This window comes from Pipistrellus hanaki (assembly GCF_964339955.1).
Source record: "Pipistrellus hanaki genome assembly, chromosome: 4".
Classification (NCBI taxonomy): domain Eukaryota; kingdom Metazoa; phylum Chordata; class Mammalia; order Chiroptera; family Vespertilionidae; genus Pipistrellus; species Pipistrellus hanaki.
This window is the reverse complement of record NC_140506.1, coordinates 60,297,014-60,311,159: the sequence shown is the minus strand read 5'-3', so window position 1 is coordinate 60,311,159 and position 14,146 is coordinate 60,297,014. Positions and strand designations below refer to the sequence as shown.

Genomic DNA, 14,146 nt, shown 5'->3' with positions numbered 1-14,146 from the left:
CCACACTGGACTTCAGTTATTAGTCCTCTGGCGTGTCTCATTTGGTTTTACAGCCCTGGCTTTAAGCAGCATAACTGGTACATAATGATTATTCAATAGAGAGCTTTGAATGCATGCATGCATGAATGAATGAATGAATGAATGAATGAATAGTTGTGACAATTCCTGCTAGGGTCCTTGTGCTGTGTTGTTGCAGTACCTGGAAAAATCCCCTCTGCAAACGGTTTCTTGGGTGGAAAAGCTGTTCCACTCTTCTACCCACCTGAGAGATAATCAGTAATGGCACTGAAAAATATGCAGCATATGCAAAGGGATGTTGCTACATTTGGGGATCTGAAAGAGGCCCAGGATAGCTGGAGAATCAAGAGAGGAAGTGAAGAAGGCCAGAAAGGTGGTCAGGCCCGGATTGTACAAGGTTTGTAGGTCATTTGAGGAATCTTAAGGACACTTTAGGGAGCAATAGGTTACAGAAGTCTGAAGGAGATTGTTGGTAAAAATTCGTTCATGAATTAGAAGTTACTCATCTTTATTATTTTGGTTTACATTCTGGTAAGTAGTTGAGGTCTGTTATTTTAACTGTTTATATTATATAGAAATTGATAGTATTAAAATATTCTAGCAACTTGAACTATGAGGAACTCTTAGATTTAGTTAAAAATTTGGGAAACAATCTACTTAAGAGACTAAATGTCAGTTGACTATATTTGAGAGTTTGACTCTGAAAATAATTTTTTTCTTATTTATCTGCCAAAGATTCAACTGGCATATGCTTTCTTCCCCCTACTGCTGATATAACAAGAACTTCTAATTTTCATGCATAAAATATTAAAATTATTTTATGTTGCAAAAAAATATAGACTGTACAGTTGTTTATTGTTTCTCAGATGACATCTGGTGGATAAAAATAGAAATGCAGTTTTATATAGTTTAAGAAAAGTGAGGTTCTCAAATTCCATGGTAGAAAATCATTTAAAAATATGAGATGATTTGGTTGGAGATTAATTTTGCTTATCATTTTGGAATTGTGGCATTATGGTGATAGAGAGAACACTCCCGTGCTCTCCTGGATTTGGCAGGCTTTAAGTTCTGCTCAACCCTCTGACAGTAGAGAGCTAAATGACTTGATTAGCTACAGACAAACAAGAATCAGATGATATTGGACTTCTCAGTAGCAATACTAAAAAAAAAAAGAAAGAAAAAGACAGACAACAGAATAATATATTCAGCATTCTGAGGGACATATTCTTTCTATCTTGAGTTTTCTACTGAGTTAAACTGACCTGCTGTAAGCTAAGTAATTTTAGACATGCATGAAACTTAACCTTTCAGAAGCCCTCTTTGGGTTGCTAATTTATTTTGTATTTATTTTTAATATCTATATTGATTTTTAGAGAGAGAGAAAGGGAAATGGAGAAAGAGAAATTTCAATAAGAGATTGTGAGAGATTGATTAGCTGCCTCCTACCTGCACCTTACCAAATACTGAGCCTGAAACCCACATATGCCCTGACTGGGAATCCAACCAGCAACCTTTCGGTACATGGGATAATGCCCAACCAACTGAGCCACATCGGCCAGGGCTGAGTTGCTAATTTAAAAATTTATCTTTGTCAATACTAGGTTTCAGTTTATTTGTAAGTATTTTCATTTTTTGCTATTGCAATTTGGGCTTTTATTTCTTTTTTAAAAAATTAAGGTATAATTGACATACAGTCATGTTTTCTAATGGGTTGTTGTTCGTATATAGATGAAGGCAATTGATTTTTACACACTAATTTGATACCATCCATCTCAAGTTATAATTGAGTTCCTTAGTTTTCCAAGTACACAGTTATCTGTAATCAGTAATAAATGTCCTCTTCTTCCAGTGTTTATACCTCTTATGTTTTTCTCTTGCCTAATTCCATTGGAAAGCCTCCAGAACTATGCTAAATAACAGACTGTAGACATAATTGTCTTGCTGTCGATTTTAATGGGAATGTGTCTAGTAAACATACTAACAATGCTTTTAAAATGCTATCTTCCCTACTTTATGAAGATTTTTTTAAAGTCAAATATGGATGTTGAAATTTATCAAATGTCTTTCCAGCATATTTGGATAAAATCATACAAATTTTTTTTCTTGTAATCTATTTTATCAGCCAGGGTTCAGTTGCAGAAAACAGAAAGGGATTTAATGCCAGGAATGAAAATCAGTGAAGAGCTGGAGGAGGAGGCTAACTCCCAGCATAACTCCCAGAACCTCACTGCAACACTGCCCACAAGAGACCCGCTCCCCCCATCTGCGGCAGTCAGAAAGTCAGACTCACACCCATCCCTTAGCTCCAGGGGCACCCCATCTTGATGTGATCTAAGAATGAGAAGTTGCTATCAGAAATCTTAGCTCCAGGAGAACACTCCTTCTTACCTGTCAGCTTGAACTGTCAGCTCCAGAGTTTCATCGTTCTTGCTACACACACACACACACACACACACACACACCTGCAAAATGTATGCCTCAGGCATCACCTTTTCTCCTATTTAATTGAGTTTGAAATCAAGTTTCACAGGAGTGCATCTTATTGGCAAAACGTATTTTTACATTGAGGGCCCTAGCTGCAAGGGAGCTTGGGAAACGAGAATCCTGAGTTTTCCAGCCTATGTAGAATAGGATGGCACGCTAAAAAGAGATAGGAATAGATGCTGGATGAGCCAACTGACTGTACCCAACCACTTCCCAACATAGTGAATAATATTGAATCATTCTTATGATCCTATGGAGAAAAGTATTTTTCTTTTCCTTCCTCAGAGACGCTGCTAGATTTCATTTGCTAAAACTTTAGTAAATGTTTTTTGCATCAATAGTCATAATTGATTTTTGTCAGGTATTTTGTGTGCAATTGCTGTCAGTTTTGAGTAAGAAGCATATGACACTTTTATTATAAGAATTTGGAATTTTCTTTGTTTTGTCCCTGTTCTGGAACAATTTAAAAACATTAGAGCCTACTTATTCCATAATATTTGGTAAAATTAACCTGAGAAGCCCTTTAGGCTTGGTGGTCTTTGGGAGCCTATCGTTTTGACAACTTTTTCCCTTTTTTTAGGTTTTTAATGTTTAATGTTTGAATTTTTAATTTATCAATTTTAGAAAATTGTCTTTTTTAGAAAAATTATTTTTATTTAGATTTTCAAATTTATTTGCAGATAATTGAGCAAAGTAGTCTTATAAATTCTCTTTTATGTTTTTTTAATGTTATTTGTGCTACCTGAATTCTTGTTCAGGTTAGCTAGTGGGTTTATCTATCTTAATTTGTAAAATTTATTCATTGTAATCACCATTTATCTGCTTTTTATTTTATTACTTTTTGCTTTAACACTTCTTAATTCGTTTTTTTCTTTATTCCTTTTTGTTGTTGTTGTTTGTTGATTTCCTCCTAAGCTGGGTAGCTAATTCATTTATTTTTATTCTTTCTTATTTATTAATATAATTATTGAAAGCTAATTTTCTTGTGAGGATTGCTTTAGCTATAATCCATGGATACTAATATGTAATGTCACCAATGTTTTCTAATTCATTTTCAGTTTTATTTTTTTATATCCTTTTTGACTCTAGAGTTTTAAAATTCCAGGTAATACAGTCTTTTTGCTTTCTCAGTTAGTTTGCTTGTGACCAGAGAATTATATCTGCATTATTTCTGCTCTTTGGCATTTATTGAGGATTTGTGACCTAAATAAATGGCCATTTAGAAATATATATATATATATATATATATATATTATCAATATATATATTATTGATTTTTTACAGAGAGGAAGAGAGAGGGATAGAGAGTTAGAAACATCAATCAGCTGCCTCTTGCACACTCCCTACTGGGGATATGCCCGCAACCAATATACATGCCCTTGACCAGAATCGAACCAGGGACCTTTCAGTCCGCAGGCCGATGCTCTATCCACTGAGCCAAACCGGTTGCAGCTAAATGGCCATTTTTTGTGAATGTTTCATGAATGTTAAAAAGGAAGGTATAGTTCCTGCTTTCAATGAATAGAGTTCAATATGTTAGATCTATCTTACAAATTTAGATTTACATGCGTATAAAATATGTCATGTAAGCCACTCGATATTGAGAGCCCATTCCTCCCTTATTATGCCCTTTTCCGGGAAGTCTCCCCATGGCTTGGCAGCCTTAAGGAGGTAGAGCAGTTTTGCAATCTGTCTGAAAGCTATGATCCCGAGCTCTGCCAAGAGAGTGAACATCCCTGCCTGTGAAACTAAGGACCAGTCCTTGCAGAAACATTGATAGGAAATAGATCTACAAGAACTAGTCATTATCTCTCACTCATTTACACCAGCGGTTACATCAAGCACACACTTGAATTTACAAATCTGACAAACCCAAAATCTTTCTTTTCTTGCTTTTCCTTTCATTTTTGATCCCACCAAAGTTTCTACCAGATTCTTCCCTCACACTGCTCTATAACACCATCTGTGCAGTCTCTCAATACTGCCTACTTCCAAGCTCAAATCAGAGTGGTGTTTCCACTTCCATGTACTTCCCTGTCCTTGGCAACTGGTTTGCTATCTACAGTCTTTCCCTGGTAATGGTTCTAATATTATACTTGTTGATTTTTTTTAATTTTTTTTTTTTTTGCCAACATGAGTAAGTCATAAAATATTTCTGTGCTCCAAATTATGCCCATCACTAGACATTTACTATTTGTTACATTTTATAGGTATCAGTTAATGTTAAGCTGGCAGTGGCAGGATTATCTCAGCAAAAATATAAAAAGCAGTGTTTTTAAAAATTTTCTGGTGGTTTTCCTCCAATAAAAAGAAGCCCAGAGGTAGCCAGTATAACTGCTCAAATCTCTATATATTAAAGCCTAAGTGACCATACAACCAAACAACTTGAACGACCGGAACAACTGGTTGACCAGTTGCTATGACACCCACAGCCAACCCCAGCTAGGGGCCAGGTGGCCAACCTCCCGTGGTCCCTCCCCTCTGCTGGCCGGGCCCCCATAGGTCTCCATTCCGGCCAGGATGAGGGACTCCACTAATCACCATGCACGAATTCATGTACTGGGTCTCTAGTTAATACATAATAATTGTAAAAATAATAACAACAACAACAACAACAAAAACTCCAACATTACAGAAGTCCCAACCACTCATTGTTTTCTTTATTAGTTTATTGATTTATAACTTGTTAACTTGTACATTTGTGTATAGGGATCTGTTTTGTGTATTTTTTTTGTTTTTAATTCTCAAGAAAGAATCAATACTTAATGGAAAAGTTATTTTGTTCTTATGAATATGTAGATAATATAACAGTTTGATTTTCTCTTTAACTATAAAAGAATGACCTTCTGATTACTTTTTCTGAAATTGATTTTTAAATGATAGGTTCGGGTTCATCAATAAGTTGGAATTCTCAGGGGAAAGTGCTCAGTTGGGTCTAAGTGGTGTAGTCATAAACCTGCCAACCACACTGAAGATTTTTCATTTTCCCAAGGATGATCTAAGGAAGGTAAACCTGGGACTACCTGCAAATGACAACAGCCATTCAAACACGATTGATTGTCTTCTTTATTTTCTACTGGCATCCAGTGGGGGAGATAAAAAGAGAAAACGCTGAAATTGAACACAAATACAACTGAAAGGACCCAACTATATACAAATTGATTTTATAACCACACAGAGAAAAGACAGACTAGATTTCAGAAAACTTTTGAACATATCACTCTGCCTGGATATCCTGTCCTGAAGATATTCCAAGGATGAAAAGAACTGCAAAATGGTCTTAAACGTCACTTAGTAAGTTTACTACTGTTAGTGGTAATATTAGAATTGTAATTTGAAGCTACCTAATTGTGTGAGTAAAAGCAAATAAGTAAGTATGCTGATATTCTAAGGAACCCAGAATTTCAGTGAGAAAAGAAATGTATATAACATATTAAGGAAAGACAAAAACCTCAAGTCCTTGATGCATTCCTGTCTCTCGTATCTGATAGTGTGGGGTATGCTCTGGTTGTTTATTTAAAAAGTGAAATATAGTTTTTGTTCAAGTTCATCAATAATACTTTTTCATTTAGATTCAGTCTCACCAGCACTTAGTAGGAACCTAGAAATAAGTTCTATTATGTAAACTTTCTGTATCTTAAGATAGATACAGATGTTTCTATATATGTCAAGAATACAATTCCGGATGAGAATAAAAAACAATGAGTTTTTCTGGCGGTCAGGGAACAGGTGAGGTTAGGTGTAGAAAGATTTTGCTGAGAAGGTTATACACCGCCCCCGCCCCCTGCATCCTCTCACCTCCCCGCCAGCTCAGAGCCAAGCCAGGCCTCTACTTAACCTGCGCCCCAACCCGGCCCCGCCCCGCGCTCCGGCCCCGCCCCGTATCCACGCCCGGCCCCGCCCCCCGCTCCGGCCCCGCCCCGTATCCACGCTCTGGTCCCGCCCCCGCGCTCCGGCCCCGCCCCGTATCCACGCTCTGGTCCCGCCCCCCGCGCTCCGGCCCCGCCCCGTATCCACGCCCGGCCTGGCATCCCCACGCAGCCCCGGAGCCCGGCAGCTTCGTGCAGCATCTGCCTTTCCGGGAGCGTCCGGCGCCTGAACCCTCTGGTCGGGGTGGTCGCAGCGGCCGGAGCGGCTCGGCGAGGAAAGATGGCTGCCCTGACGACGGTGGTGGTGGCGGCGGCGGCCACCGCGGTGGCCGGGGCTGTGGCGGGGGCGGGCGCGGCCGCGGGGAGCGGCGTGGGAGCAGCGCAGGTGCCGCCACAGGTAAGGGCGGAGGCCGGAGCCTCTGGCGGCGGCCGGGGGCCCGCGGGGTCCGAACAGGTGTCCGCCGCGCGGCCGGGAGGTGTCCGTCCCCCGCTCTGGAGGCCTGGCACCGCCCGGCGCGGCGCTTTGTTCGCCTGTGCGTTTAACGGCTTTTTCCTGGGAGCCATCCTCCCCGCGACTCGGGTTCTTCCCTGAAAACCTGCAGCCGGCGGCGTGCACCTGCCCCAGCTGCGGCCATGGAGTCCCCGGTACGGGGCTTGGTGGAGAGACTGTGTGCCGAGGAATTGCTCCGTGGCTGCTCTGTTATGGGACCTGACAGGGAGGGTCCCAGGCAGATGTGTTTCCTGAGATCATTTGGGACCCCCTTCTCCACAATGCAAACCAGAGGGCCCCTGCGGGAGAACGGCTGGTTCCCGGAGCTCGGGTCAAAGGTGTTGGCTCCGATTCTCCCCCAGTCCTGTCTGCTCCACCTTCAGGGTAAGCCCAGAGTCCACCTCTTCTCACCGCTTCCCTGGTGCACACCATCATTTCTTCCTGCCTGAAATACTCCCCCAAGGGGTTTCTATTCTTCCACTCTTGCCTTTTTAAAGTGTTCTCCACAGCAGGGCGGTTGGGTCCTTACTGGACCCGATTCTGCCCAGGAGCCTCGGAGAGCGTCTGGATCTCATTCACGATAAAAGCCAGCATCCTCACCCCGCCGATGAGCTGCCTCGCCTTCGCCCACCTCCTGCCCCTGCACCGCCAGTGCCTGCACCGCCATTCTGGCTCCCTGGCCTTCACTCAGACATGCCAGTGAGCACTCTCCTGCCTCAGGGCTTTCAAATTGCTCTTCCCTCTGCTCTTCCCCACGCCTGGCGCTGTCACCGCCTTCAGATGCCTTTGTGCAAAACACCATCAGCTCAATGGTTCTTTCTATCCCTTCCCCAAACTGAATTCCCTTACCCAGTGCAGCCCCGACCCTTTTTCTGGTTTTCTTTTACTTCATAGCACTTATTACCATGATATGTTGCATATTTTATACCTATTTTTAAAATATCTTTCTCCTTATACCATCCACCCTTAGGAATGTAAACTCTGTAAGGGCAGGAGGTTTTATTCACTATTGTGTTCCCAACATCAAGAACTGTGCCTGTTTACAGTAGTCCTGGAGCGTAGCACGTGCTCACTAAATCTTTGTGAAGGAAGGTTGTTGTGAGCTGAGGACATGCTCCATCTGTTTCTTCCTGAGGGATGGGAAATGTCCAGCCCACAGCCATATAAGGCCGGAGAAATCATTTGCTCTGGCCCTGCCAAGGCATTAAGGGTGAGTTAGTTAAATGTGTGACCAAATAGAGCAGGATATTTTTTAAGTTGGTAATTTTGTATGGCCCGTGAGTGATGTTATAAATATCCAAATGGCCCTTAGTAGAAAAAAAGTTTCCCACCCAGGTTCTAGGGAAATACAGTGTCTTATAGAAATTCCACCTCAAACAAATTTTCTCACACCTTTATAATTCTCTTTATTATTCTAACTCTGGCCCAAATGACTCAAAAAATATATAAAATATATAAAGATTCATAATCCTATATAATAAAAGGCTAATACGCAAATCAACCAAACTGGGGAACAACCAGTCACTATGATGCGCACTGACCACCAGAGGGTAGATGCTCATTGCAGGAGCTGCCCCCTGGTGGTCAGTGTGCTCTCACAGGGGAAGCGCCACTCAGCCAGAAGCTGAGCTCATAGCTGGGGAGTGCAGCAGCAGAGGCCAGAGCTGCTCCTGCCTCTGCAGGAGCGCTAAGGATGTCCGACTGACGGCTCTCAACTGTGAGAGGGCACAGGCCAGGCTGAGGGACTCTCCCCCACCTCCGCCCCCCCCCCCCCCGTGCACAAATTTCATGTGCCAGGCCTGTAGAATATATATATATATATTTATTTTTTTAAGAAAATAAAAATTTTTTTTTTTTAATGTATGACCTTATAGTTTAGCCATCTTGCTGGCTTTCTTCATGAAACTTTTTTGTCTTACTTTGGTTCAAAGAGATTACTTTCCTAAATTCTTACAAATATGTTTTACCTCCTGATTTGCAGTCTCAAGTTGCTTAATATTATTATCAATGTACACTTTTATCACTTCACTACAGTAATTCTCAGAGGTTTGCCTTCCAGGGTGATCAAAATCATCACGGAGCTGTATCAAATGTTGTATCGGTCCTCAACATTTTGCAGTGTCTGAAGACATTTTTGGTTGTCACAGCTGTGGGGGGTGAGGGGGAGATTGGTGTTTACTAGCATCTAGTGAGTAGAGGCCAAAGAATAGCCCTTCACAGCAAAAAAATAATAGTGCTGAGGTTGAGACACCCTGCTTTATATCCTCTCACCGCTTTAGGGGATGAGAGCCTCACAGTTGACAGTTAGCAACGGTGATGGGGTAGAATTCCTCAAGGGTGTTTCGGTTTTAAAAAAGAAATTGGAATCTCTGCTATACTACGTTGTGATTTGTGAGGAGTGTATGTGTTAATCCGTCTTTGTACTCCCCTCCCCCATACACACAGTGATATGCTCAAATTCTATAGCCTAACACTGAACTTGAATATTGTCATACTATTTATTACATGAATGAATGCTCCTATGGACTCTAACACTGAGACCAACTAATAATTTTCTGATGACAACCTCATGATATTAGAGGTATGCGCCAAAATATCTAAAGTTTCTGTTTTAGTCTTTTAGGGCTCCATAACAAAATAACTCAGATTGGGTGGTTTAAAGAACAAAACAAAACAAAAACAAAAAAATAAGATTTACCTTACACTTGATAGAATGGCTATTATCAAAAAGACAAGAAGCAACAAGTGTTGGTAAGGATGTGGAAAAAGGGAACCCTTGTGTACTGTTGATGGAAGTTGGTGCAGCTCTATGGAAAATAATACATAGGTTCCTCAAAAATTTAAATACAGAACTATATGATCCAATGATTGTACTTCTAGTCATTTATCTGAAGGAAACAAAAACATTAACTCGAATAGATGTATGCACCCCATGTTCGTTGTAACTTTATTTACAGTAGCCATCAATGGGTGAATGGATAAAATTATCCCCTGAGAAACTCCATCATTGACATTTCATCTCTGAAAAAAAATTCCACCTTAATCTTTTACCATTTTTATTATTTAGGATAAACTTTTTTTTTTTTTTTTTTTTTTTTTTAATGCAGAATGATGGCTGTTTTGGTACTTCAGGTGGAATTCGTTCTTTTCAGCTTCACAACTGGAAACAGAAAGTTAGTCAGCCTAAGAAAGCAGAATTCATACGCACAGCAGAAAAATTTAAAAATCTGTAAGTATACACTGTCTCCAAATAACATTACTAGCCATTTTATTATGAATAATGTATAAAATTAATTCTACTACTCCCTGTCCAATCTCCACAGTAAGTACAAAATTCTGGTCATTAGAGAAAGGTTGAGTGTGTACAATAGACCAATGATAAGAGACTATTTAATATAATTTTAAATGCAGTTATTTGAATTTTATTTATTTTTACATTTGAACCAATGTCTTTCAAAGGAAACAATATAGTTATTTCTTTAGATCTCATATATCAAACAACAGATTGAATATATTTCACTTACCACGGTTAACATTTGGTAAATATTTTTGAGTGAGAGAACAATTTTAATGAAAAGTCTCTACCTCGAGTTATTTTTTGAAATGTCCTTTTATTTGGTCTCCCTCTTATGGTCTCTGCCCTTTTCAGATCAATCCTGCATGTAATGATTAGGCTGAGAATTTTTAATTTGTGGTGTATTTGTATTTTCTCTTTGAATAACTAGTGATATGTACAGGGTGTCTACCCCCCAACTCCCTGTTAAGTGTATACACATTGAGTAATTATTAATTCCAATGAGTTAAATCTGAAGAGAAAGAAACATTAATTGAGGTGTCAAAAATATATGTGTATACATTTTTACGGGACGCCCTATATTTAATGTTCAGTGTTATGATATATATCATGAGGAATGATAAAAGAATTAGAACTCAGAGCAGTCAATCCTACCCTACAATTGAGAAGTTTGTTAAAACACTTCTTTGAAATTATAAAGTATCAATTTATCAACCCACAGAAAAGGAGACTTGTAAAAAAAAAAAAAAAAATGCTCTCTGGACCAGAATTAGTGGCAGTTTTCTGTTTAGAAATTCTACCAATAAAAAAGTAATACTGTTTGAAATTTGGAAAGCTGTACTATACTATAGCTTTGGGAGATTGAATTCTCAATTTCACTTATGTAATACTCATATATTACTTTTAATACTCAGAATTTGAGAAAATACAGTTTTATTTTCTTTGATTTCTAAAATGTATTACCTTGGATAGTGTTAGACTCTTGGTTAGGGGTTCTGGTATATGTTTCTCTCTAGACTAATAATCTACCAAGGAGTTAATATGGATATTTTATATATATATATATATATATATATATATATATATATATATATATATATATATATATAACAAACCAGTAGATTATGCCAGTCTTGATACTTGTCTACCAGAATGTGCTGGTTTTACAGCTCTCAGTAGGCTTTCTTCATCTGTTAAAAGGTTTTGGAAAAACTCATTGGGAGAATGTTATAAAAATCCATTGGAAGAATATTTTTATCCAGCAATTCTCATTGCATATAAAGAAAAAAAACACAGTTTGTAATATAACTTTTATTTTCAGAATAGATAAAACATTCACGGGTTTAAAAATCAATACATATCAAAGGGTACTCAGTGAAAAGTCTGTTTTGCTAGTGACCCCAGCTACCCACTTCCCCTCCTCTCATACAGCCAATATTTTTAGTTTCTTGTATATTGTACCACATATATTTTATAATCTGTACTTATAAGGAAATAAAAGTGCATATTCATAGTTTGTCTTTTTTATATAAATTTTAATATCTGTTCTGGACCTTTCATGTTGGTGTGCTTTTTTAAACTTAAGAGTATATCTTAGATACTAAGGGATTGTATCTTGTCAGGCAGGATAGTAGCATTTTAGTGATGTAAGGCAAATATCCATAATCTCTAGAAATGTACACTGAAGTATGTTGGGGTGAAATTAAAAATGAAATGGGCTTAATTTAGAATACTTAAGCTAAAAGGAAAAAGAAAGATAGATGAGCCAAGAGAGGAAGAAGAGGTAAAATTGTTGAATCAGAGTGATATTATTTGAAAGTATACAATTTAGCATTTTCTACCTTTGGGTATGACTAACATTGTCATATAAATTCTTTGTTATAAAAAGTGTGTGTAGTGGAGATCTTTCCTTGTCAGTACATGGAACACAGTGCCACTGCATTGTATTCCAGGTTAAATAAATTATAATACTATTTTGACTCCTTAGCCTTATTATTCAAGTCATTATATTTTGACTCCTTAGATGAGTGAATCCAAATATAAAGTTCTGATTATTATAAGTGTCTTCATATTTTAAACAATTAAAATATATTTAAGTCATATTTATACCATTTATTTCTTTTTCTAAAGAGTTATTAACATAGAAAAAGATAAACACAGTCATTTCTACAACCAAAAAAGTGACTTCAGAATCGAGCATAGTATGCTGGAAGAATTGGAAAATAAATTGATTAACAACAGGAAAACAGAAAGTAAGTTGAGTTCATGATGAACAAAAACTGTTGAGTGACATAAAGTTGTAGTTTTGCCCTATGCTTTATATCTGTGCATTGACTTATGTTTTCTATCAAGACACTTTCTCGTTAGTAATGTGTTTGTCTTTTATGGATATGTATTTATTTCATCAGGTTACTATTTAGTGATTCTAGCTGGATTGTTTTCTGTGTGTATTTATCTCAATTTAATAGGAAAAAGAGGGTTTTGTTTTTTGGTTGACAAACTAGATAATGTTATTAAAATTTCTTACATAGAAATTAATTCCTGGGCTATCTGATCTTAGCTCATCATAATAGTAAGAAGTGATCAGGTCACATAATCCTGTAAACTTGAGTTTACTTGTCTGTGATACAACACCTACCATTTCTACCTCAGGGCATTTGTTCTGTACATCCCATGAGATAATATATGAAAAGGTGCCTTATAGATTACACAGAAAATGTTATATTATTTGCTATGAATATCAATCATTGTTTATAGTGTACTAAATGTTGGTCTTAATTCTACAAGAATACCTTCTTTCATTGAAGAGTAAATTTTATATGTTGAAAAATTCTAGGTTATAATAATAAAAAATTGCATAGCATTGTTTAAAGAAAAAATAATGGTTATCAACTAACTAAGCTTTATAAAATATTGACTTATAAATCCCTTATAGCCAATTAAAAGAAATTCTTAATAATTTTTTCCTTTTAGAACAAAAGATTGCACTATTTTAAAAATCATCTTTTGTTGGATACTGGCAAGAATCATTCTCCCTCTTCTGTTTGAATGATAACAGGACCTAATATAAAATTTTCAGTTCTCCTCTTTGCTTCATAGAGAAATCTAAACATCCCTAGTTTAATATTTCTTAAATACCCTCAGTTCTTTTATAGACACTGAGAAGCTGATCTTTAAATCTCTCAATTGTGCCACTATCTATCTATAGTGTCTCTATTCTCTGTATTTCCTCTTTTTGAGGCAACTTTATTTTTATCTTTTTATTCTTTTCTGCTACACTTTTGCCTCTCTTTATGAACACTTTGTGTTTATCTTATCAAGGAGAGAAAGGAATGCACTTAATATAAGGATATAGAGGCTTTCCCTCCCCATTAGAGCCCAGAAGTAGTGAATTTCTTTTCCTGACCTCAAACATCATGCCACAATTTTAGCGTGCATTTATGTATTTAAATGGTTTGCCTATTAGAGTGGCAGTTCCAAATGAAGAAATAAAAGATTACTTGCCCTATAGAGATGTCTCTATAACTGATCAAACTATGGCCCAGAAAAAAAACACTCTCCTAATTGCTTACATTACTAGGGAAGTTTTTTGATTTTAAGTTCCAACAGTGAATAAGACTCTTTAAAAATACAATGGATAAAGTTTCTTCTCTTTGGAACACTTGAATTTTTATTCAGAAATAACTAGCCAAAGCCACACGCACATATTTGAGGTTTGTTTTGGATATTAGCATTGGCTCTAGGCTTACCGGTAACCTTTCTAAAAAAAAAAAAAATTATTTTAAAGACTTGGACATAGCTGTTTGGTTTTTCATGCTCATTTGTGAAACATTAAAAAAAATGGAGGGGCATAATAAAGTACCCAAAGATGATAAAATAATATTACTGTTATATATATCGTATATATCTCACAAATATAGATGTATGAATGTAAATATATGATTTTAGCCTATATAATTGAAATAAATACTAAAGTAAGATTATTACTTC

General features: G+C 37.5%; 1 protein-coding gene across 6 annotated transcripts in view; it reads left to right on the top strand.

Annotated features, from left to right (window-relative positions):
* The window catches only part of CCDC112 (coiled-coil domain containing 112), a 114,306-nt gene that overhangs the window by 86,845 nt on the left and 13,315 nt on the right, over nucleotides 1-14,146 (top strand). For 4 of the 6 annotated variants that reach the window (XR_014794938.1, XM_084882837.1, XM_084882833.1 and 1 more), the window contains exons 1-3: nucleotides 6,517-6,768; nucleotides 9,969-10,090; nucleotides 12,287-12,408. Coding sequence is in view for 5 of the 6 variants with exons in the window: in XM_084882837.1 (XP_084738963.1) it covers nucleotides 6,652-6,768; nucleotides 9,969-10,090; nucleotides 12,287-12,408 (361 nt within the window). In the remaining variant the exon portion in view is untranslated. Of the gene's footprint in view, nucleotides 1-6,516; nucleotides 6,769-9,968; nucleotides 10,091-12,286; nucleotides 12,409-14,146 lie in introns of those variants that run through there. The other 2 variants (XM_084882835.1, XM_084882836.1) reach the window with 1 other exon arrangement.